Below are 26,748 nucleotides of genomic sequence, written 5' to 3'. Positions count from 1 at the left end.
ATCTTTGATTGAACTATACATGAAGTATTTGTCGATTCTGACTGGTTCTAAATAATTCTGAAAATTTTGAGAGAACAAATAGTGGAAATTATCAAAAAAACTGAGATTTGTTTGGAAAGTTTTCCTTCCACTATTGAACGGTGTGCAGGGGACGGGAGTTCCTATTACCAATAGGAACTTCATTTTGTCCACATGTTTGTTGACCTATTGATGCCAGAGTCATTTTTCTCTCCCCTGCACCCAGAAAAAACTGATTAGTATAAGGTTCAGTTGATTAGAAAAATAAGGAACACTGTAGGTTGCTTATTGAACAAACATAAGATATGGTGTGCTTTCCCCGCCTGTTGTTTCTTTTAATTCAAATCTGGGATTGTTTATTTATATGATTGCATATTTTCTATGTTGTATGATGTAAGAGATTTTAACTGTGATTTCCAATAATCTGCATACAACTTTATAGTCATAAATTGCATAAAGTGCTGTTGACTGAAATGATAATTATTGCAGTAGCTAAATATTTGCACCAAAAATTGTAGAGAAGACATTACTTGAATACTGCAAACTGATGCAAACACACACTATACGCACCTTTTCACACTGACATTTTATTTATTTGTTTTGGATTTGTTGTTTAAGGTGTTTTGTATTATGAAATTGTTGGTGTCATTAGATGTATTGCATGTGTTTGTATGTAATATTGTTTTCCCATGATGTTTCTGTCAAAATGGTCATAAACTGAACTGAATTGATTTAGGGGCCGATTCATGGAACAAACGTGCGCCGAAAATCTACGCGCCAGCAGGCGCAAGCAGGCGCAAGCAGGCGCAAGCGGAAAAAAAGAGGCGCACGCGCACGCGTGCGATTCATGGAAGTCCCTGCGCGTGTCTTCCTCGGGATGTGCGCCAAACCCGTGCATGGCGCACACGTCACTGCAACATCCCGAAAGACGTGCGCGACGCGCACAGTGAAAGCGCACAACCTCTGCGCATACACTAGAAAGTGGGCGGAACACGGGGCGTAACGCGCGGAATGGGGAACAACTTGCGAAAACAAGGGCGTAACTGGGGATGTACTGCAGGGAAGCAGAGGGAACGCCCACATGCACCCGAACCACACGTATTCATGGAACCGAATAGGGCAAAGCCACGCACAGCGAAAGACACGCACAAGCCGATACACGTCCGCCACACGAAGGCAGGCGGTAGCGTCCCTGCGCATTACAAAAGTGGCAACATACAGCAATTGTGCGAGCGGGGCACGTGTATTTCGGGGTTGCGCGGGAAGTCACACACGCGATTGAGCGGGTACGTGTATTCCGGGGGTTCGCGGGAAGTCACACACGCGACCTGGCCTGGGGGAGCGGGCTACGTGTATTACAGGGGTTCGCGTGAACTTTTTCACGCGATCGGGCCTGGGGGAGCGGGCTACGTGTATTACAGGGGTTCGCATGAACATTTTCACGCGATCGGGCCTGGGGGAGCGGGCTACGTGTATTACAGGGGTTCGCGTGAACTTTTTCACGCGATCGGGCCTGGGGGAGCGGGCTACGTGTATTACAGGGGTTTGCGTGAACTTTTTCACGCGATCGAGCCTGGGGGAGCGTGCTACGTGTATTTCAGGGGTGCGCGGGAAGTTTTACACGCGAATAGCCTGGGCGCGTGTATTTCAGGGGTGCGCGGGAAGTTTTACACGCGAATAGCCTGGGCGCGTGTATTTCAGGGGTGCGCGGGAAGTTTTACACGCAAATAGCCTGGGCGCGTGTATTTCAGGGGTGCGCGGGAAGTTTTACACGCAAAAAGCCTAGGCGCGTGTATTTCAGGGGTGCGCGGGAAGTTTTGCACGCGATTTCAGCAGGGTACGTGTATTTCAGGGGTGCGCGGGAATTTTCTCACGCGATCGGGCCTGGGGGAGCGGGGTACCACTCACCGTCTGCCTTGCGTGTAGTAGAACGCGTAGCCAACACCCGCTGTGAAGTAATAGCGTGTGAACCCCAACGGATGGAAAACACACGCACCGCACGAAAAGCACGTACAGAACATAAAGGCACGCGGGATCTCCAAGCCCTGCCAGGGCAACGCCCGTGCGCAAAACGTCACAGACGCGCTTACGCTGTAAGGGCCTTTGGTCCAATGAAATCGCGTACGCTTACGCTGTAAGGGCCTTTCCTCGAATTACACGCTGACGTGCAGATTTTTCACGTGCCAAATCACGCGAAAACACACGGAAGACCACGCTCCTGCCCAGAAGGCCGAATTACTGCCCCCCAGTGCCCCGAGCAGCCTCCCACGTGCCATCTGCTGCTGCCTGCCTGCCTGCCTGCTGCCACCGTGCCCTGCCATTTGGTGCCTGCACATCAGCCATCTGCAGGGGTCCAGTTGCTGTGTCCACCCCTGCTGGAACAGTAGACTCCCGACTGGGATACCATCGCTCCAGAGCCCAGCCCCAGGACCCAGTTGCCCACCCACGCCTGCCTCGGGGGTCGCCATGTCGGGGCAAGCACCATCTGAGACCAGTGGCGACCCCCAGCCAGAGAGGCAGAGGGCCACCAGCTTCAGTCAGAAGGAAGTTGGTGTCCTGGTGGAGCATGTCCTGGGGCATTATGATGCCCTCTTCGGAAGACGACGCGCCAACAAGGAAGGACGGGAGAGGATCTGGGACGATGTAGTGGTTGCCATCAACGCGGAGGGGGTGGAAACCCGCGACATCAAGCACATCAAGAAGCGCTGGGAGGACTTGAGGTCCAGGACCCTCAATAAGGCCCGGCGCCTCGCGGAGGGGGGCCGGGCACGCCTGAGTGACATCCAGATGAGGGTCCTGGAACGCGTAGACCCAGCGCTCCACGCCCAGATCCTTCGGAGGCAGACCCATCTGGAGTTGGCCGGTAAGTGGCCAAGCATTGCTGTGTGAGACAGGGCATGTTGCAGTGTGCTGGTTGTCTGATACCTGCCTGTATGTGTGACATAGGCCATGTACGTATGTGTGTGTGCAGGGACATCATGGTCAGGCATGTGAGTACAGTGATGTGTGAACCACATGGTTGGTGCATGTGTTCTATTGCAACATGGGGGGCTCTGTGCGGAATGGACACATGGAAGCATGGCAGTCTCTGTTCCTGGACATGGGTGGGGGTGAGGGATGGGTGCTGGTCCCATGTACACGTATGGTGTCCATGTGTGTGTGTCTGACCTGCGTGTCTGTGACTTGTAAATGCCATGGATGCATGACACATGTCTGTGACAATGTTCAGATTCACTGATGCAGCCTAGTCATCCTTGTATCCACTGCGTCTGTGGTGTACGAGGCCAGATGGATGGAACTACGGTGAGGTGTGTGCATGTGATGGCAAGACCCATGATGCATGTGAGTTTAAAACCAACATTGTATGAATCATGAGTCCCTTGGTCATGTATGCCAATGTCCATGGCATGCGCCATGCCTGTTACTGTATGTGTTTTGCCTGCACTGACCCATGTGTTGTGGAGGGACATGATGGAAGTGATGTATGACAGTGCCACTCATCTGCTGTTGCTTCCTGTCTAGGGGACCATTGTACAGTACCCTGATGCTTGTGTTCAGGGTACTGTTTCCAGTACTGGTGGATTCCACCAGCCTGGATGCCGTCGTGCTGGCAGAGGCAGTGGCGTCGGAGGCAGCAGCAGGCTCGACGTGGGAGGCATCATGGCTCGGGGCCATCAAGATCAGAGGGGCAGGCATCGGCCGGAGGGCAGGAGAACCCTGGGATGGCAGTGTCTTCCGTGTGGGAGCAGTTGGTCCAGCGGATAGGTGCGGAGCGGCAGCGGGCGGAAGAGGAGCGGCTCACCATGGTCAGGGCGGAGTTCTCCATGCGTCGGGCGTTGAGGCGGGCTGAGTGCCTCGAGGAAGCTCGCAGGGAGTTTGAGGTGGACACAGGGTTGTCCCTGCGAGACCTCGGGGCCAGGACAGAGTCCCGCCTCCGGGACATCGACATGGAGTTCGATGATGCCCTGGCCGGCAACATCACAGAGTGAGCCGCAGGACTTGCCCGCTGCCATTGTATATAGTTCTTTAGTTAGTTAGTGTTAGGTTTCCTTTATTTTTTAAGTTTTTTTTGGACCGCTCGGACAATGGCCACTTTTCTGTATATATTTTTTTTATTAGTTAGTAGTAGTAGGTTTCATTTATGGTGTTGGGCTCATGGACCCTGGGATATTCTTGTACATAGTTTGATGTTTGGAAAACATTTGTTGGATTTATATTTCTGTTCACCATGAGGCAATGGTTTTTCCTTATTTTTTCCCCCCATTATTTTGCTTTGGACTACATTAGTTTTTGGATTCCTTTGTTTTTTGATTTTTTCTATCAGTTCTCGGACATGGACCATTTGTTTTGTCATCCCCATTGTTGTGTGTTTTATTTCTTTACTTCATTTTCATCTTTAATACATATATTTATTACTTACATTTGTGGTATTTTCTCATTGGTTTCATGCATGTCATGATATGGGTTTTGACATTCACTTGCACCCATTGTGTATGTGTGTGTGACGGACATGTGTTCATTTACATACTTGCCATTGGGGTTGTATCATGTAATTGCATCTACTATGTGGGTGGATGCAATCCTTGGCTGGGTGTTTGTGCTGGGTATGCTGCCCATTACTGCCATGATTGCGTTTCGTCAGGACCTGGGGGCAGGGGGACATGAGTGGGGGCCTGCTGGCAGGTGTCCCACAGTGCTGGGGGGTGGGGGTGCAGGGGGACATGGTTGGGGGCCTGCTGGCAGGTGCCCCACAGTGCTGGGGGGTGGGGGTGCAAGGGGACATGAGTGGGACATGGTTGGGGGCCTGCTGGCAGGTGCCCCACGGTGCTGGGGGGTGGGGGTGCAAGGGGACATGAGTGGGACATGGTTGGGGGCCTGCTGGCAGGTGCCCCACAGTGCTGGGGGGTGGGGGTGCAGGGGGACATGAGTGGGGACCTGCTGGGGGGTGGGGGTGCAAGGGGACATGGTTGGGGGCCTGCTGGCAGGTGCCCCACAGTGCTGGGGGGTGGGGGTGCAGGGGGACATGGTTGGGGGCCTGCTGGCAGGTGCCCCACAGTGCTGGGGGGTGGGGGTGCAAGGGGACATGAGTGGGACATGGTTGGGGGCCTGCTGGCAGGTGCCCCACGGTGCTGGGGGGTGGGGGTGCAAGGGGGCATGAGTGGGACATGGTTGGGGGCCTGCTGGCAGGTGCCCCACAGTGCTGGGGGGTGGGGGTGCAGGGGGACATGAGTGGGGGCCTGCTGGGGGGTGGGGGTGCAAGGGGACATGGTTGGGGGCCTGCTGGCAGGTGCCCCACAGTGCTGGGGGGTGGGGGTGCAGGGGGACATGGTTGGGGGCCTGCTGGCAGGTGCCCCACAGTGCTGGGGGGTGGGGGTGCAAGGGGACATGAGTGGGACATGGTTGGGGGCCTGCTGGCAGGTGCCCCTCGGTGCTGGGGGGTGGGGGTGCAAGGGGACATGTGGCTTGGCTGGGGGGCATGCCCATGGTGGATGGGCTGCCTGCGGGACATGACCAGGGGTGCAGGGTAGTCCCCTGTGGTGTGGGCTGCCTGCAGAGGTCGTGGAGGGGGTAGAGGGGAGACCTGGGAGGACCCACACTGGCAATTCACCTCTTCAACTTCCCGCACACCCACGTAATACACTGCCCCACTCGCACAGGCCCAATCGCGTGTAGGATTTCTCGCGCACCCCTGTAATACACGTACCCAGGCCAATCGCATGTAGAATTTCTCGCGCACCACTGAAATCCACGTACCCAGGCCAATCGCGTGTAGCATTTCTCGCGCACCCCTGAAATCCACGTACCCAGCCCAATCGCGTGTAGGATTTCTCGCGCACCCCTGTAATACACGTACCCAGGCCAATCGCGTGTAGAATTTCTCGCGCACCCCTGAAATCCACGTACCCAGGCCAATCGCGTGTAGCATTTCTCGCGCACCCCTGAAATCCACGTACCCAGCCCAATCGCGTGTAGATTTTCTCGCGCACCCCTGTAATACACGTACCCAGGCCAATCGCGTGTAGAATTTCTCACGCACCCCTGAAATCCACGTACCCAGCCCAATCGCGTGTAGAATTTCTCGCGCACCCCTGTAATACACGTACCCAGGCCAATCGCGTGTAGAATTTCTCACGCACCCCTGAAATCCACGTACCCAGGCCAATAGCGTGAAGCATTTCTCGCGCACCCCTGAAATCCACGTACCCAGCCCAATCGCGTGTAGATTTTCTTGCGCACCCCTGTAATACACGTACCCAGGCCTATCGCGTGTGGGAACACCCGCACACCCCTGAAATACATGCTCCCCGCTCTGCGTTTGCTGCTGCCCTTTGCGCTGGATTGGGGATTTTGATGGCTTTTCCCTGCGCGAGGGGCGTTCTTGGGGGCGTAACTGACGCTGCTGCAGGGTCGCTGCGCCACTCTGCGCCACGGCTGGTTGTGGATGTTGGAATCCATGAATACGCTGTGCGCCTGAATGTGTTTCGGCGCACGCGGCTGGCGCAGACTACCGCACGCGCACACTGTGCGCCAGCCGCGTGCGCCACTTGTGCGCCGAATTCTATGAATTGGCCCCTTAGACTCTATGTGACACATTCCTACAAAATATGAAACATATTTTGATTCCAACAGATTTGCCACCATGAAGAAATATTTCCTTGCAAAATCATGAAATTGAAAAAAACACCATGTTTAGGGTTGGAGACTTAAGGTAACACACCTAGGTTATTTTTAACAGAGCTATTATATTAATAAAAATAATGAAGTATTTAGGCCCTAATTCACAGAAGCGTTTTATAATGCCAAAACCCCATAGAAAAACGCTCTGTGACTAAGGGCCTTAGTGTTTCCAAAAAACATATATACGTTTATACATGGTTTAAGACCCACAGTAAAAAAAAAAATGGAAAGGAAAACTTCAAAAAAGTAAGCAAAAAAGAATAATGTGAGATCAAACATTTCCATGAAGAAGGTGTAGCAATTATGGGCAGAGATGACTGAAACATGTACATGTAGGGAACTGTGTCTACCGCTCAACATATGGTGGAGAAAAAAAATGAAATGTATTGTTACAGTTTCCAGACATTTAAGTTATCAAGATATTTATTTAATATATTTTGTTTTGAGAAGCTAATCTATGACCTATTTTACAGGGGAGCCTGAAAATATATTGCCATTTTTAAAGATATTTAAGATATTTAGATGTTTGGTAAGAATTGCAAAATATACTGATTGTATTTTTAGTTCTATGTGTATTGTACACATGTTTAGAGTGAGTTTTGCACACAAGTATGTATTTAGCAGAGGACCCTGTTTATAATGTTTCCTTTCTATATAGAGTTTGTCACTTTGCAGTTTATTTTGGGTGATGCATTTATTTAAATGTATTGTAAGTATTACATTTTGGGCAACAAAGTGTCGATTTGAATACAGCTAAACTAAGGGTCACAACAATGATTAATACATTTACAGATGTGCCAATCTTTATATATAAAGAGGAATGTATGTATGTGTGTATGTTTGTTTGACTATAAAAATGCACACCTTTGAACCCACGTCTACCAAATTTTGCATGGATTCCTCTTTTGTCTGGGGCAAGATTGTAGTCCATGTTTGGATGCATAAATCTTATATGGAATTTTTTTTTGGGGGATCTGTGTCTGTATATTAGTCTGGCTATACAAATCCACACCGTTTAACCCACTGCTACCACATTTTGCATGGATTCCCCTTTTTGTCTGGGGCAAGATTGTAGTCCATGTTTGGATGCAAAAATCTTATATGGAACATTTTTGGGGGATTTGTGTCTGTATATTAGTCTGGCTATATGTAACGTCTCCCAGTCCACGCATTGTTAAACAATCCACAATTACACAGATCAGCCCGTACCTACCTGGCACGACAGTCACCTCTCATCATGGCGCAAAGAAGCAGCATTCCGCTCGACAACGGAGAGCGCTGACTGGCACTCCGGGAGTTTTCCGACCCTCAGTGCTGTGGCAACTTCCATGGAAACTTCTGCATTGCTGCTGAGGAACACGGAGATTCACGCGTCACGTGAGGTGAATGACTACCAATCACATTCATCATCTGTTAGCATGTGATTTTCCTCACGCTTCCATGATGCGCATCATGTGACTGTTGTTAGCAGTTAAAAGCATCGGAAGCCACGAAGTCAGTGCTTCTCAGCTGCCTCTTCAGGACTGTTTGGCGTTTTGAATCTCATTGGATATTTAGGCACTACGACCACGGACTGCTTCACGGATTTGTCTTCGTCCTTCTCCTTGCATCTGTTACCATTGCCCTGGATCTTGTTTCTAATGGTATTGACCCCGGACACACTCAACGGACTGCATAACGGACTGCTATTTGCCTTGTAACCACTGGTTTTTTATCTCGTTTTTTGTATTCTGGACTCTTGTGCAAATTCATCTTGACCCAGGTGTTGAACTGTTATCCAAGCCTCACTGGATACGGACCCATTAACTCTGCTTTTGGTCCCCTGATACATCCCATCCTTTGCGGCCTTGTTTACATTACACTTAGGTAAGCCTTATTACAACTTGTTTTCATATGACATTATCATCATTGCACCTTGTTTGATAACCATCTATTGCATTAGAGCGCTCAGGGGGTCCTTCTGGCGTTCCTGGTTCCAGATTGACGGCTCACTTCACCTGTGGCCTCAAAGATTGCACAGGCAGTGCTTGGCCATTCTGCCTGTGTGGTACTTGGGCACGGAGGTATTCATTAATCTGCACGAGCATCAAGATCAGAACACTATACAAATCCACACCGTTTAACCCACTGCTTCCACATTTTGCATGGATTCCTCATTTGTCTGGAGCAAGGTTGTACTCTATGTTTGGATGCACAACATTCACTCTGTAGACAGCCTTCTTTACTGATGCTCACCCCGATTCACTACAGTTGGTACTAGAAGGTGGCAACATTTGGAAAAGTGTCTGAAGCCAAATGTTCGATGTGTCGGTTATTCCTTTCAAATGTATTACTAATGTATACAGTTTGAAAGTGTTGATTAAAGTATTTTTAAAGGGAATTTAAAAGAAAATACGTATTTTTTATGACGCCACTACAAATATGGAAAATGGCAAGATTTACAATTCACTTAAGTTAATTCACGAGAACAGAGAACAGTCAATCAATCTTTCTTGGAAATTTTCTTAAATCTGCTGAAGCCATTGAGTGACTGAAACATGCCAAACAATAAACAAACATCACTTGGAAAAGCTTCATCTGATGCAAAGTGAAAATCAATATCAAGAGCTTCTGATCACAACAAAAAACAGCACGACTTGCTGACCAGAGGACAAGAGCAACTTTCTCCAGAGAAAATGAGATGCCAGAGCAAACTGAAGCAAGACTTGCTGTCATGAGGACAAGAGCAAAATCTTCCAGGGCACATGACACACTAGAGCAAACTGAAGCAAAACTTGCCGAGAAGAGGATAAGAGCAACACCCTCCAGGGCACCTGAGACACCACTCGATCAGGACATGGGCAACGCTGGGTAGACCAGCTAGGATGTATATATAATCGAGTTATTATTTTGCTTTAACCTTCCTGTTTTTTAAATAGAAATATTGAAGCTGTTCTCAGGATAAACAGGAGATTGGTCTCAACTGGCTGTTTTCTAATCATGGGAAAGAAACATTCCAGTACATTCCTCAGCACAATCAACAGACTTCCAGCCCCACCCTACCACTGACATTTGTCAGCATGGTTGATAACAAGTGACTGCTTATGAGAGTATAGAAGAAACAGAGTGACTGGAGCGGAACAACCTCTGTCCAAGGAATGTGGAATGCTGGAAGCATTGGTTCGTGAAACCACAGTGGACATTCCAATTCCTAACTCTCAGATACATCACCTACAGAATACAACTGTAGCTGGTATGTAGGTCGGCTGGAAGTATCCACTTGCAAAACCTCGACATGTAGAGGCTCGATAACAATTAGCTAGGGAAGACCACCCTCAGCCACTTTGACCAACCTAGCATAGACCTATTCCAGCCCAACCTAGAAAACACAACAAGAGCTAAAAATGCTGAAAAGGCAGCTCCACTGACACAGAGATCGACTTGGGAAGTCAAACTTGTCTTCTCCAAATTAATAGCTTACATCAAGCTCTATATCGAGTATGGATTTCCTTTGAAAAATCTGTAGCCGGACTCGGGACAAGCTGTAACTTGTAACTGACAAGTTGGTAAACTAGCAAATCTGTCTTATTTTATACCAGTCAAGGGTTTATATTGAGGAATGATATTGTATTCCATCTGTGATGTACTGTGACACTGAAGCTCTATGCTATCGGCCTTGCATTGACTCACTAGGTATTGTTCGGTTTTGCCCATCCGTCATCTCGTCTGTGCTTCTGTTAAACTTGCGCTAAGTTGTTCTCTGTTAAACTGCGATAGGTTGTAGGAATATGGTTCAGGTGCTTGTTGTTGTTGAATGATCCATTTTTGTCGAAAATACTATATGGATATAGTATGCTAATCATACGATGATAAAATGAATAAATCTGTATTGATTTTATGTTTTTATGTATAATTTATATTTATATATATAGATCTTTTTCTTTTATTTTTTTTATGTGTAAAGTTTATTTTGAACTAAAACACATTAAAGTATAACTAAATAAATCTTCTCCAAACCACAATGGATCCCGACCCTCTGGAGGCCTTATAAGAAAGTGGAAGAAGAGCTAATAGGAGACAAAGATCTTGCAGAGTCTCTACTGGTGGGGGACATACGTGATGAAAACACTGGCAAAGTCTGTTATATGGATGGTAATAGCATAAACCTTTCCAACCTAAAGGATTCCTGACAGCTTTTGATTGAGAGGCAGACATGGCTTGTTGGAATCACAGAGAAAGGCATCACCAGAGAATGCATCATGCAACAAAATTACAAAATCGTCATTAACCGGAAGCCCAGCCACAAGATATCACCATGAAATATGAAAAAGCCACATGGGAGGATCCCAATGGAGAATATGCCTATTACTTTTTTGATTTTCAATGCGCAACCAACCGCGATTTAGCAAAGTTACCAAGTGAAACCTCAGAAGGGAGCTTGGAGAGTTCCCCAAATCTTGGCCAGCAATGTCAGAAGCAGTGGGCACGAGAAAACCAGAAATACTACGATTGGGCCTTGGCCAAAAGAAATAAAATTGGCTTGCGTGAAAATGAAAGGATGAGACTCTCACAACGTGGGACTGTTGGAAGGAAGATTTGGTGGGAACCCTCTAGGCTGAAAAAAAACAAGAGGGTGGATATGTGATTAATTGACCTCATGGTAATTGACACATGGACCTGGATTTGGCATCCCTGTGCTCTCAAGACCAGACAAATATCCAGTCCTGGTCACCCATACCAGTGTGGGAAGGCCAACAGTCAAATAATAGGACTCCCAGAATGCCCCACTGTTGCCGATCCAGAAGAGTCAAACATGGATTTGGGTAGAAGAAGAACAAGACCATGGGAGAGCCTTAATGGAACTCAGAGGGAAACCAGAATACAAATCCTCAACTCAGGTTACATGGTCTCTCCCTTTCCTGCTAAAGAAAGCCCGGACTGCACTATATGAACTCAATGATTTGGGCCAGAAAGACTATGGGGAAGACTAGAGTACTACAAAAGAGTTCTTCCCAACCCCACAGAGGACATCCACGTGGAACCGGCAACCAATTACCAGATAATATCCACAGGGGCAGAAGGAAGCAAGTGGCAAAGCAGGTCAGCTGGAGCGAAAATGCCCTACAAAGAGGTCACTGGGACAGGAGCGGAAAAGGTGGAACATGTGGTTAAAGCTGGGCAAAGGCGGTGAGAACCCTGATGTTTATCCCTATACTGCCAGAGGAGGAAAGATCACAGATTTACAACACACAGAGACTGTTAGAATCTGAAGCAAGAGATTTCCCACAGAGACCGGGGGCCAGGAAAGTGAGTACTTGAGGCCCTAACAAACACTTCAGAAAATAGTTATGAGTTAAAGTGCACCCAGTATTATAGTGGCGGTTTGACACTTCCCCTCTGCTTCTCACTCTAAGAAAGTCCACCCTCAATTTCCCTGACTGATTGCGTGTTCCACTTACCCTGGGTCCTAGGCTCAGGGCAAGGGGAAAGAAACTCCTAGATGCCCTTGGAAGCTTGTCTAACCAACATAAAAGAGGGAGGATCAGGCAATACTGACAGGATGGGGTGTGACCTAAAATGTATCATCTTTAGTCTAATGGCCAATGCCTCTTCTAAACTGCACACAGTTCCCCTATGTCCACACCGATAAAGCATCCTTCGAAGCGGATATCATTCAGAGTGGGTTTAAGTGTCCCGACAATCTACTTTACTCGGTCTTGGCAGATGATCTAGAAGATAGTCTGCCTTCAGGACTCAGTAGACAGTTGATGACAATGCAAGAGCTTTCACACTACCCACATGCCCTATGGCAGGTTGTAGAGATGGGTGAGATGAAAGATGATGAGTGGAACTACATCTAGTGGGAGGGAGTTTCACAGTGATTTTTTTCAAAATGTATTTTTAGAATGATTACTATATGGGTAACATGACAAGGGAAGCAGATTGTAAAATATCAATATAAGGCAGTGGGGAGCTAACAATGTGGGGTGGGGTGTATCAGTGGGGAGCAGATTGCTAGTTGCAGTTTAGATTCGGCGCAGAGGGGTGTGGACCTAGGTATTAACAAGAAAATCATTGGAATGCATTATTTTCTTGTTAGCGTTAATTATGTAGGTACATCTGTAGTTTAAGAATTATTTTGCTTGACCTCTCTGCCGCCTTCGATACTATTGACCACAGAGTTCTGCTGAATTGTTACTCAGGGGAAGGCCTCTCAGGAGCCGTACTTCAGAGGTTCTCATATTTTTTGTCTGGGCGTTCACAATCCCTCTCTCTTGTCCCTTTCCGTTCCAACCACAAAGTAAGTAGATCAGGATGACAGTTCAACAGCTGCGGAGGGTGAATGCAGCAGACTACAGCAGGATGTCTGACAAGGAGACGGTAGGTAATGGCCTGCCGCCCGAGGGTCCCTTAACAAGGGTGGCAGTGCCGTTAACAAAAAAGTCAGCACGTCACTGAACTGAGGGGCATATTGCCATTAGCAACTGTGTAGTTCCCTACGCGGGTGATAATGGTATCTTTTTTTTAAAAAAAGTAAAAAGGAAACTTATCTAGACAGCGTGGCCCAGTGCTGTGTAGTCCTGGTGTGCTTGAAGTCCGTTTTCAATGTTGATTATGATGACATCATCAACATTCAAAAGGGACTTTGTGGACTCCAGCACTATTCCGGCGATTGGCCGTGCTGTAAAGGTATGTTTCTTTTTTTTCAACAACAAAAAAAAGAAACCATTAACAGCCATGTGGGAAACTACACGGGTGCTACGATGAAGTGGAAGAGAATGGGGTGGTGGCTTACCATGGTGCTCGTAACGCAGGCTTGTATCTTAGAATACAGGCCACCTTCCAAGCATCCTGATTGGTCAGCACCCCCTCCCAGTGTGCTAATGAAAGTGAAAGTACCATTAAAGGGGAAGCAGGTCAAGGTAAAGGACAGTCAATCCCCACTCCCTGGCGCATGTCGATACCCAGGGAAAAGCACAGGCCAAAAAATATTAAAAGAACGCAAAGGACCATATGGATAGAGCCTCTTGCTCATGTCCCGTGGAGCCCATGCAGGGGATGGTGTACCTTCTCCATAGCACTCTTATCAAGATAACAACGACCACATGGACTGCAGGCTACCGCGCCTCTCCACTCCACAGGACTGATTCTGCTTGTTTCAAACATCTCTGCCTTAAATTCACAAGCAGGTTCTGGGTGTCAGAAAATAGAATACTGGGTGCATTAGCTCACAGCCACAGCCTCCAGGCCATCAGTCCCGCTAAGCCTCTCTCGATCCAAACTTTATCTCTGGTGGTTCATTCCTAGCCACTGGTGCCTACGGCTCCAATACTGCCTTCACTGCCATAAGGGCTGCTGCACTAGATACTGCGCTCATTACGCAGCGTGCCTCCACACATCACGAGCCACGCAGCATGTGGTGGTGCTATCATCAGCCTCTCCATTCATAATGCAACTCAAAACATATCTATGCCTCTGTGCAGCATAGGGCGATTCATTTCTCCTTTTGCTGCTTGTTGGGTGCTTGCTTTATTGTCCTTTAGGAGAGCGAGGTAACAACCTTCCCTTTCTAGGTCCCCAGAATCTGTAAAGCCTTCCTCCTGATTCAGAGACCCTCTCCATGCCCCCATCAATTTAGGAAGTAGTTTAATACACACACATCAGACAATACTTGCCTCTGCCCAGCTGAGTCACTCCTAACTGCCACACAGCTTCATTAGAGCAACAACACTGCCATGTTGTAAGTCACTTCTGTCTCTACCTCCACCTCAAAATATATTCTTTCTAGAGGTATTATGATTATTATTGTTCTTTTATAACAAGCTTAAAACCTGGGATCGGTTTCTAAGCATGAGACCGGGATTTGAACCTGTGTTGCTATGCGTTGCCTTGCTTCCAAGACAAAGGTGTTGCTCCTGAGCTATCCTCCTGCTTCCCACTTCTGGTATCAATATCTATCATTTGAGACGTGATCTCTGAGCAATGCGGCTGCCACCACGATGAGAGTGTGGTCCACTTGGACCATCTTTTAGCCATGTAATCTACCCTGTGTGGGACTATCTGTATCTCCCCTGCTCCATCGCAAGCCTAATTATATATACCTGCAGTGGCGGGTATGCACTTCGCTTTTTTATTTTAATGTTTTGTATTGGCATTTGAAACAAAAAAGCACCAACACACTACCACCCCGGTAGGATACAACAAGGTAAGTATGGAATCAGCAGCACACACAACAGAAACACACCAGCAGCCCCTGGATCATCCTACCCCACCCCACCAAGCGTCCTCCCGCCAGGATCATCGCCACAGCGACCCGTTCCGAGCTTACTGGCGTGCCCCATCCAAGGAATAGCAAAGTACCGATAAGCCATTGCCTCCAGTGTGGTCAGCATGATCTGCATAATTTAGAATAGTAGGGATCGTAACCCAGAGGAATGGAGACGCTAGCATATGTTCCTTGGCTGTGCCCCCCTAGTATGATTTGTCCCGACCCCTGGCTTCAAGCCACCTCTACATCATACCAGTGTGCCATACCTGCATTGTATTAATGTCATACCAATGTCCCTGCCAATGTACAAGTCAGCAGGAATGGACCAAGCAAATAGTTATAATGGATACACAGATACACCTGTAGCAGCCCATTAATCGCACAGTCGGAACTGCGCACGCATGCGTGGACCGTGCCAGGTCGCCTCCTGGCCTCTCCCCGCTCCTCACATACACCCTCAAAGCTCTCCTCCTGTATGCATTTGCCTTTGCTATTTTTAGTGCCTCACTGTCCTTCAGAGATTGGGTTGAAACATAAAAAGACCTTAATAGAAAAAAAACGAGCATTCACACTGAAAATGAAAATCACCACAGGTCTACATTTTGCAAGTGCAATAACAGTACAGTGCTGCATGCTCTCAAACCAGAAGTACAGTACTTACTCTTGAGAAGAGCCGGCTTGATTCGACAGGGCTCCATGCCAAAACTGAAAATCAAAAATAGAAAGAGTTACACTGAGGCTATAAAAGGAAACACTTGACATGTATCAGAAATTCACAGGCAGCAAGCTGAGAATTACATTGGTATTCTTTGAAAAGGTTAAGAAGGTGACTAGATGACCGGAGTTCACTGGGATGTCCCCTTTGCAGTCCTGGGCTTTCCTGTTACAATTATCAGTGTCAGGTGCTCATGTGCACACATGGTTGGCTTGACGTTACTCCACATTACAGCTGTAAGGATCCACTAGTCTAGCCACTGAACTAAGTTCAAAGTGTGCACTGGAGGCCAGCTGACGCGCTGCAAAGAGGGTCAAAGCAGTGACTTCAGCTATACCGGCAGTACCAAAAGGCACCGCGTAGGCACTTCTTCAGCCACACTGAGCATTGCTGCTGGTAAATGTGAATGGAGGAAGCAGTGAATGCCAACAAAGTGTGCAGTACTATGCATGCAAAGTGCACTTTCCTGAAGAAAATAGAATGCACATAAATATGCATTGCATAGATGCTATTCGTTTAAGTACTTGTGAGACCCAATATTGGTATCCTTATTAACACCTCTAATTTACTGGAGGCTATAGGCAAAATTAAATGAACAGAGACTGCTTCTCCTAGACAACACAACATCAAAAAACATGACAAGACCCTCTTTCCTTGTAGCTGGTTTACTGTCCAATGATGCCACAATCTCCAAGCAGCATCCGAGGATGTAGTGTGAAATGTTCAGGCTTCCAATCATAGAACCAAAATCCAATGAACCAATCAGACTCACTTAATGCTTCACAAGTCTGCTGATGCCCAGCAGAACCATGGAGAGATGTGTATGCTTTAGAGGGCAAGAGAGGAGACTCTCCCCAACCAGACCTTAAAGCAGGCACCAATGACCTCAAACTTCCTGAGGCGCATGTAAATTGGAGCAAAAAAAAAAAAACATTTTGCAAGTGTGGATGAATGTTTGACTGTGGCAGCTGAGTTCTGCAATGCAATGAGGCATACAGTAGTCTATTTTCTTTATTTATTGTTTGCTTATTTATTTATTGTTTAGTTGGAGCTCCTCGTGCAGGTCTGTTTGATGTGAGGAATTATAGCAACCAGTGTGGTGTGGCAATCCACACGAGGCAGATAAACTAGATGAGTGCACATTGTTATGTTCTGGCAATCTTAATGAAATGGCATGTGTTAGTAAGGCTATGGCAATTTGAAGAAGTTTGCACAATGTGGAGACAAAAAGCAGACCTCAGTACAGAACGTTGCTGTCGCATAGACAGGAATTCACCAGGGCACCAACACTGGCATCTCTCTCTTCACCCAGTAGTAGTGGAAGAATGTGTTCCAGCTGTTTGAACTCAGTGAAACAGTTCCTTTAAGCAAGGTTGATGTGCGAAATACACGACACTGTGGAATCAATCAGGGCTCTAAGAGAACGAACGGGAACAGCAGCAAAGATGATGCTGGCTAGAAAGATGGGCAGGGTGGGGGCGAGAGTAAGATTGTGCCAGTGGGCCCAATACATTAATCTCAATTTTCCTTGATTTACTTTCAGCCAGCACTTTCCCATCCAAGACTGGCTGGAACCCAGGCATTGGCCAGCTAGTGTGGAATCTTGAGGAGGGTTGGATATCTGTTTGAGAAGCTGCTTTCATGTGTAGCATGACCATCAGACTCATATGCATTGCTGAATTGCTAGATGAGCCCAGGTTAACTGCTGTCCTCTTACCTTAAGGGCCATACAGTCTTGCTGCTGCTGGCGGTGACTGCCAGGCTCCCTGGCCCTTTGAACCATCCCCTTTACAGGAGTACAAAACCCCTCTACCAGCACTGAAGCAGTGCGTCAGCGGCGCACCAAAGGCGCACACGCAGCGTGCAGAGCGCATCTCTGTCACGCCGTCAAGCGGAGAGGCGGAGGAAATGGCAGATCCTCTATTAGTGCCCCCAATCGCCCACCTAACCAATGTAGACTCAAACAACTTGGACAAACAATCCCCGGTAAGAGAGGATACATGACATATTGGTCCTATTTGTAAACATCATCTGTTCAAATGTGAAAATAACAAAATGTGTTCAACTCAGAGATGATGTAGCGGTCTTCCCCTTAGAAGAACACTTAACTACTTTACTTGCCTTTTTAGGCAGTAAATCGACTGGAACTCTTCTGCATACCATCCTCTTGGGACTACTCTTACAGTAGAAACCAACTCAAATGCAGTAGCAACATTGCCTGGCCCTTGAGATTGTCCAAAGCAACTCTCGGGAAAGTACCATTGAACCCATAGACCTGCACCTTCCACAGGGCTCTGATAAATCCCTAACTTCCCCTTCTCTTCTCAGGCTTCCCCTCACTTCTTGGTGGAACCTTTGGCAATTGATCGCAATTAAGTTCAAGGTAACCACACAAGCAACAGTGCTGTTGAACAAGAAAGCAACTCCTCTATTAACCAATTCCAAGCTTTAGAAAGCCTTTAGACGACACCATTGCTACTTGTGAAGACCTACAGAGAAAACTGGATAAACATATACATCGTTTAAACACCATCATTGCTGAATTAGCTGCTCCGAGACCCTTTATTAACGTAGCCTCCAATGTCTAAAACAGTCTTCTGAGCCTATAGACATCACATCATCTTTTCCTGCAGCTATCATATTCTCTGAGAACCAACCATCAGCTCCCAGTGTAGCAGACCTGTCGCTGGTTAACATAAATCCACAAATAGCACATACCAATAAAAAGCAAAAAACAGCCCACCGGACTACTAAGAATACTACAAAAGCTAAACCAAAGAAGTTGGTAAATAAAAAACAGAACTTATCAATAACAAAGAAGATCATTATGACCTAGTTCCAACACAAGAGAAGCAGATCAACGGCCTCCCTAACATACATCACAAAAAAAGCTGGAAACCAGACTTGTGATAAAAAGTGGTCTAACGTGCATAACCCAGACCCTCCTCCACCCACGCCCTCTACATCTGTTTGGTGTCCAAATTATGTATTATTATTATTATTATTATTATTATTATTATTATTATTATTATTATTATTGTATTTATTGAGCACAGGCCTAGCTTCGAGAAGCAACAGTGGGTTTCATGTGATTACAACGACAACAGGAATAACTCAAACTTTTGTCACAACCCTACATTTGTTCACAACCGCCCCAAATCTCTTTTTCCCTAGGTCCATATCCCACCCCAACTCCCTCCTGATACATTTTATTCCCTTAGCCCAACCCATATATATTTTAAATACAAAACCTGGTATTGTTCGTTATTTTAGGGTCATTTAAAAAGTTGTTTGTTATTCCTAATTCGTTATTATCACTGTATACTGCAATGGAGCTCTTTATAGAGGTATACAACAAGGTGTAGCGAGCCAGGTGGCGCGAGGGGTGATGTGATGGCCTAGGTGTTGAGTTGCAGAGATTCTTTGAAGATGTGGGTCATACATTCTTTTCTGAATTGTAGGAGACTGATGGTGAGTCTGATGGGGAGGAGGTTACATAGTTTTGGGGCAGAGAAGGCTTGTTTTCTGGTCCTTTAATTTTTGCAGTGGCAGATTTCAAGTCTGCATGTGTCCTGGCCTCTGGTGGTGTGTTTTCTGCTGGAGACGCTGAGTTCCTCTGCAAGGTAACTGGGTGACTGGAGGGCTAGATGATGCAGCAAGACTTTAAGGTGATTTGTGCATGCCGTGGAAGCCAGTGAAGGTTCATGAGGATGGGGTGATGTGGTTGTATCTGCGTAGATCCTTGATGAGGCTTGCAGCCTCATGTAAGACACTTCTCAGTGGCACACGGGAGGATGATGGGAGGCCTTTGAGGAGTGCATTGCCCCATCCATGTGGAATAGGACCATTGCTTGAATGGTGAATCTAAAGCTGTTCCGGTGGGAGTAAGGACTTCACTTTCCACAGGAGAGAGAGGTGATACCAGGCAGTCTGCATTTTGTTAGCTATGTGTGTCTTGAAGGTTAGGTATTTGTTGATGTGGAACCCAAGGAACTTGGTGCAGGAGGTGAGCTCAGGTGTAAAGCCCTCACAGTTCATGGTTGATAGCCTGGTCTGTATGTTTGGGTGTTCGGTGTTGTTGGTGACGAGTAGGAATTTGGTTCTAGAGGGGTTGACCTACAAATGTGCACTGGACATCAAAGACCGGATCAGAGAGAGGCAGTTTTTGAACCAATGGAAGTCCTTGATGCAGTCGATCTTGAGATATAGCTGTGTGTCATCAGCGTATTGGTGGATGTGGATGTTGTGTGTGGCTAGTAGGGCTCTCTGAGTAAATCAGTTGGAAAGATTTGCACTCTGCAGAAACCATCTCAATCAATCAATACAGCTCAGCTGCTCATAAGAACTATTAGTAAACACGTGAAGGAGGATTGAAGAGAGGATCCCAGGAATGCCCCTCCTCACCCCTATGAACATGGCGGCCCGAAGAGTCAAGAATGCTCAAAGCCACTCATCATGTTTTTTGGCAATCCCCAAGTGCACCACTGACTGGCACGTATGCAGAGAGGAATCCCCTCAGGCAGCCATCCCAACCATATCCAGTACATATCTTTTCAGATACATGGGACTCAATGTTGATCGTGGATCCGAACACTTTAATGGACTGCAACGATTAAGTGCTGAGAAGCCACTGTGCTGAAGAACATTTGCAGCCATGCACAGTTTACACAAACACTCACTCACTTACATGAAGAACACGCTTGCACAGTTCTGTAGATAGAGGACAGATACATATACATACTGTCAAAGCTTTTATTATTTTTCTTATTAGCCAGGTGCAGTAACGTTGAAACGCAAGGCAACAAGAGATCCTGAGCAAGCTTGCAGATGCTTATGGCAAATAACTCTACTGGGCTACAGGAGTATATATGGAGCCTGGTAGGACCATGTACGACTAAACTATAGGAAACACAGCACAGCATGAGCATGTAGAAATTACATTACAAGTCTAAGGAAAATTACAGACGGCCTCAAGCTATAGGACACCAGACAAGGGAAGCAGGCTCAAGCTACACAATGTGAAGACCAAGCTCACAGCCAAGATCAGAGATAAACAAAGCACATTCCAAGCCATCAGTGCTGCCATAGAGGATGTTGTTAGTAATTTCACCAGTGATTGTCACCACTGATGTCATCTGTGATTCCATCATTGTGGTCATAGGCTGCACAACAGGGGGGGCGAAGTTAAGGTGGCTTTAGCTGAATTTCAGGGGTTTTGTTGCGTTAAGTTCTCACCTCAACATCCCTACAACTAAAGTTGTTTCCTTGAATGTATGTTCATATATATACATATGTTGAACAAAAGCGGGGGATAGCATGGGTCCCTGGGTAAAAACACAGGAGTGGTGACAACTGATTGCCATCTATTGCATCTAGGCAGAAAGGAGATCCAGTGTATTGCCAAGGCTGACAAATAGGTCAAGTCGCTGTACCTGTCGCCTAGGACCTCAACATCAACCATGTCAAAGCCGGCTGAGAGGTCCAGATGACAGATCACAGTGCATCTGTTGAATTGCCTGCTGCGAAGGCAACAAGCAAAACAGGGAGCAGAGCCAATTCAGTGCCATGACTTGACCAGAAAACCCTATTGAAAGGTTTCTTGGGGGAGATAAAAGCTTGAAGCTAGTGTATGGAAATACTTTCCAGTAATTTTTTTCAACAAGACTTTTTATTGAGAATTTACTGAAATATAAATTGCTGTATACATTATTCAAGTCATAATGCCGTAACAGAAAAGAAAACAACAGTCAATAACAAAACAAAACCTCAAGAGAGGTCAACAAAATCGAGGGAGGGTTTAAGGGGATTTTCGGGAAGGGGGCAGCTTCAGTTTAAGACTGGGAACATCGGGAGCTATCTCTGGGGTCAACGGTGGGCCAGGCACCTACAGTTCGCTCACAGCTGGAGGGTGGGAACCTCAGGTCTGAATTGCTTCAGCTAAGGGTGATCGTGCAGCGGGCCTCCCAGGTGCCGCCATGGGGGGATCATTCAGGTTTCAAATCAGTCGTATTTCGCCATCCAGCGGAGGGACAGTCGCTGCCTGGCCACCCCGGGGAATTGTTAAGCATAATCTAGGAAGGGGGCCCAAATGCTGTCAAAATTGCTTCTGTTCCCAAAATGGAGGGCAGGGATCTTTTCAGACGCCGCAATGTCCCAGCACTTTGTCCACCACATGGGGATTGCTTGGCCCTCACAGTGTTTCCAGAGCCTTGCTATAGAGATTTTGGCAGCCGTGAGCAGGTGTGTGCACAGGACCACCATGCGCCCTGTCATCAGGAATTGGCCCTCGCCGGTGTCGCCCAACAGGATGATGCCCGGTTCCCTTTGGATCGATAGGCCGGTAATTAGTTTAATCTGCTCCAGGACCTCTTTCCAAAACTGGGTCGCTTTCGGGCACATCCACATGAGGTGGAATAGTGATCCAGTGTCAGTGCAGCCTCTCCAGCAGTGCGGTGGGATGGCAGGGTTACTCTTTTGTAGGACCTCCGGTGTCAAGTACCACCTGTAGCAGACCTTGATCACCCCTTCCTTGTTTGTGACACACTTGGAACTCCTGTGGGCCCTCGTCCAGATTCGGTTCCAGCTCGCCTCATCTAGTTCTCTTCCTAAGTCTCTTCCTAAATCTCGTTCCCATCGCTCCATGTAGGGCTCCTTTGGGTTAGGGGCGCCTCTGTCCAATAGTCTATACAAGGTTGATATTTTTTCTCTAGGCGGGGTTGCCGTCAGGGTTCGTTCCAGTGCCATTAGGTCCCTGCTTCCATGTGTCCTCATCGAGTCATGGGCAGCTGACCGTAATGAAAAGGTTTGCTTTCCGGGACCTGAAACTTCTCTTTACAACCCTCAAAAGTAAGCAGGATGCTGTCTGTGAAGAAGACTGCAATGCGCCTCAGCCCGCCTGTCTTTCACCTGGCAAAGTCGTTTGGCCCCAGTCCCGGGGTGAAGTCGGGGTTCTCCCAGACAGGTGACAGCGGGCCCACCATGCCCCGGCAGCTCCACCTCCGGGCTGCCATCTTCCAACTCTCCACCGTAGTTCTAGTCGCCACCAGGAGTCCATCGTTTGTAGGATTCCTGGGCCAAGCGATGTGCGGGAGGCACTCCAGTGGATAGCGGCTCCATTCTTCCTCCAGCTTCAGCCAGTGGGGAGTATTGTTGCCTGATTGCCACTTGAATGCCGCTGAGAGTTGGGCTGCCAGGCAGTACCTGTCCACCTCCGGGACCCACAGGCCTCCGATTCCAGGGCTCCGGAGCATGACTCTTCTGGTAATGTGTGGCTTTTTCCCACCACAGACACATTTCAAGATGTTCGCTTGCAGTTTCTGCCTGTCTTTTTTGAGAATGAGAACTGGGAGGGCCTGGCAATGGTATAATAGTCTAGGTACCAAGTTCATTTTTACTGCTGTGATCCTCCAAGTCCAGGATATCTCTTGTTTTTGCCAGCGGGACAGGTCTGTCTGTAATTCTTTAAACAGGGCCGGGAAGTTCACCTTGTAAGTCTGCTCTATGTTCCTAGGAAGCCGAATGCCCAGATAATTAAGGTGGGTTTTAGCCCATGGAATCAGGAAGCTGGCCCCCAGAGAGTCCACCAAGGCCTTCGGGATGTTGATACCCAGGGCTGTAGATTTCGTTAGGTTGATCGTGAATCCTGATGCTGCTTTGAAGCTGTCTAGTTCCTCCCACAGGGCTCTGAGGGAGGCTTCCGGGTGGGTCAAGGTCTACAGCACGTCATCAGCATATTAGGCCACTTTATAGGTCTCGTGCTGGAACACGAGACCCTGGACAAGCAGGTTTTGGCGAATTCTAGTGGCGAATGGTTCCATGGACAATGTAAAGATGAGCGGGGGTCATGGGACAGCCCTGCCAAGTGCCTCTGGTTATCACGATTTTGGGGGATTTGCCGCCATTTATTCGAAGTGCCATGGTTGTTGGTAGTTTGCTAGGGTCCACTTTAAGAATCTCAGCCCAAAGCCAAAGTGCTTCAATGTTTCTTCCATGTAGCCCCAGTCGAGCATATCGAACGCTTTGTGAGCGTCAAGCGACAGGATCACCGCACCCTCCCCCATTCTATTAGCTGATTCAATGACGTTTAGAGTGTGTCTGGTGTTGTCTAGGGTGTTTTTACCCTGGGATGAATCCCGTCTGGTCCGGGTGGATCAGGCCTGAGAGGATTTTCGCAACCCTGCATGCTAGGAGCTTCGAGAAGATGTTTGCATCGACATTTCAGCAATGCGATAGGATGACATGACAAACAGAGTTCGGGGTTTTTCCCAGGTTTCAGTATCAGGACTGGGAGGGATTCCTCCATGGAAGGGGTGGTGCAGCCTGTCTCCAAGAAGGTGTTATAGAGGGATGCCAGCTGCGGGGCCAAGATGTGTACATATTTTTTATAGAACGGGACCCTACAGTCCATCAGGGCCCGGGGTCGTATTTTTCAAGGAGCGTATAGCTTCGGTCACTTCTTCAGGAGAGATAGGGAGTTCCAGGGAGTTCCGCTGCGGGTGCGGAGGAAGCCTTTGAATAGATTGCAGGTAGAGGAGTTGCGACTTCTCATCTGTGGGGTCTCCAGACATTACACTTCAGTGATATTCGGTCATGATGGCCAGCTTTTCCGTCTCCGTGCAGCAGGGTTTGCCATCCCAGTCCGGAAGGACTAGAATGTTGTTCCTGGAGTGCAGCTTCTTGAGTTTGTGCACTAGTAGGCGGTTGACCTTGTTGCTGTTGAGGTAGTAATTCTGTTTTGTGTATGCCAAGGCTTGGGCCGTTCGGTCCGGCAGGTGCATCTTGAGGGCTGCTTTAGCTTTTCTGAGGTCTCTCCATGCTCTTGCCGACTGGCCTCCTTTGTAGTTCGCCTCTTTTTCTGCCACCTCTGCCTCCAATTTGGAGAGTTGGAGTTGGTGTCTGTGTTTGTGTGCCGCTGTGCAGTCGATGGCTATGCCCTGGATTACTGGCTTCATGGTATCCCATACCATGGCCTCAGAGGACCCCTTTTCTGCATTTTCCGCTAAATAGTTTGTAAGGGCTTCAGACAGTTCCCGGTCAGATGCCACGCCCGACAGAATGTAGTCTTGAAGCTTCCAAGGCCTCTGCGGGGGCTCCGGCAGGCCGTCTGTCCGTAGTCGGGCTATTACTGGTGTGTGGTCAGAGAGTACCCTTGTGCCGATGTGTATGTCTTCGATGCATGGGAACTGGGGGAGGTAAACAATAAGCCTATAATTGGCAGTGTTAAAGGAGTTGAGGGAAGGTTTCCTCTGAAGAAGCCAGACCAAAGTGTGCTGGAAACACACCTTCAGTAAAAGAAGCCTTTACATTAATACGGAGCCGAAGGCCAGAGTGATTAGGAATGGGAGGCTGCAGTGAAATTGGTGGATGTGTTAGAACTGAGGAGAGATTATATGTGCCCCATTGACACAAAGGCAGAGTGAAAAGAATTTTGGGAAGTGTGAAGATGTGGAGGTGCAATAACGATCATGGTTATTTCCTTGGTATCAAATGCAGAGAGAGGGAGGGCCTTAAAACACCGTTTTCTTTGAGAAGGCAACAGTGATGTGATTGTAGTAGCATGACAGCAAGGAGTAGAAATCCTGAACTGCCTTGAAAGATGCCCTCCCTCGGTTGGCATTGTGCCATATAGGGATGTCATAGGCAGTATGCTTGGCCTTAAAGATCGACTCATTGTAAGGGGATTGGCTTGCTTTGTCTATCTCTAAGTGGTGGAAGCAATTATTTAGTCTAAATGGCTATGGAGGATTGAAGATTTGCTCAACTTCAGAGAATCAAGTTGAGTGGCCTTTTTTTTTTATTTGTACTGATTTTTTTCCAGGGCCAATAGTTTGGGAGGTTCTTTTAAGAGTTGAACAACCTCACAATGCTGCCAATCAGTGATAAGAATCATGAAATTGAAAATTGGGGACAGGCCCAGGTAAAGGGTAGAGGCATGGGAGTAATTAACTTTGAGGTCCCTGTGGGCCGCCAGATCCTGTGGGTGACCTTGAAAGTGGGGTGTCCCTTGACTGAAAAGTATTGTTAGAGGCATCGCATAATTCCTGAAACACTTAGGTGAAGGGATCATGGTGGTGTCAAAAGGTATGTTACCACGCTCTGATCCGGGAGGCATGCCAAATGCACATGGCTGTCTTTCACTTGTTTTAAATGGGCCAGGGAAGGAAGGAGGGGATGGAGCAGAGGGCAGTGGTGTGGTGCAGCAGCTGGATCTTGAAGGACAGCATAGCACCACTGCTGGTGGAAGGACCAGTGTCGGATTGGGCCATAAAATTGTCTCAGGCACCAATGAAAAAGTAGTCCACAGTTGCAAATGGCAATTCATTCCTTTTGTGACACTTTTTGAATAGTACCCAAGGGGTAGTTTTTTGTTTTTGTGATAAAATGTGATGCAAATTGTGTATTTTAAAGAAATGTATTCAGCACCCTGGTCAAAACTACTAGCCGTATGGTGAAGTAACTCATCAAACTGGCCCACATTGGCCAAAAAAAGTGACCCACTTAGACCAGTTAAAATGGCCCACACCAGCATTTTGCGTTTTTGGTTCGGCCATGGGCAGGGGAGTTGCTAGGTCTGGAAAAAACCCGGGGCTAAGCTGATGTCAGAACTGTTGGGACTGGGGGCTAGCTAGTCTTTTGGCTGTAGCTCCTGAGATTCTATCCGGGGCTACAACCAAAAGACCAGGGGCTATACCCCCCTTAGCCCCCCCCTAGCAACGCCCCTGGCCATGGGCATATTGCAGTAGAGGTCAGTCTGGCCTGGGAAGGACTGGCAAAAGAGGAAACAGCCCAATAATTGTAAGCTTGATAGCCTCACGGCTGTGTAGGAACATGAGGTAATTTCTGTGAACAAGGTTGTTAATGAAAAAAGGTTGTGATATGTAAACCATGGTTCTGGCAGCCATACTATATTAAAGTGATTGTCGATGACCAGGTCCTGAACAAGAGAAACATTCCCAAAAGCTCAATGATGATTTGGAAAGCTCCATCAGATTTTGTCTCTGGGAGATGAGGAATGCTTATTCCGACATTGTAAGTTGGTGAGAGGTTTCCCTCACTGCGTTCCAGCGCAGGCACATTGATATGTTGTAAT

General features: G+C 47.6%; 1 protein-coding gene across 1 annotated transcript in view; it reads right to left on the bottom strand.

Moving 5' to 3' along the window:
* Positions 1 to 26,748, bottom strand: part of TEAD4 (TEA domain transcription factor 4) — a 1,088,638-nt gene that overhangs the window by 413,778 nt on the left and 648,112 nt on the right. The window contains exon 6 of the mRNA XM_069628515.1: positions 15,606 to 15,649. Coding sequence (XP_069484616.1) covers positions 15,606 to 15,649 — 44 coding nt within the window. The remainder of the gene's footprint in view (positions 1 to 15,605; positions 15,650 to 26,748) is intronic.

Source organism: Ambystoma mexicanum, chromosome 12 (genome assembly GCF_040938575.1).
Source record: "Ambystoma mexicanum isolate Mex_15411 chromosome 12, UKY_AmexF1_1, whole genome shotgun sequence".
Taxonomy (NCBI): Eukaryota; Metazoa; Chordata; class Amphibia; order Caudata; family Ambystomatidae; genus Ambystoma; species Ambystoma mexicanum.
The sequence above is the reverse complement of the archived record's forward strand: the minus strand, read 5'-3'. Positions and strand labels throughout refer to the sequence as shown.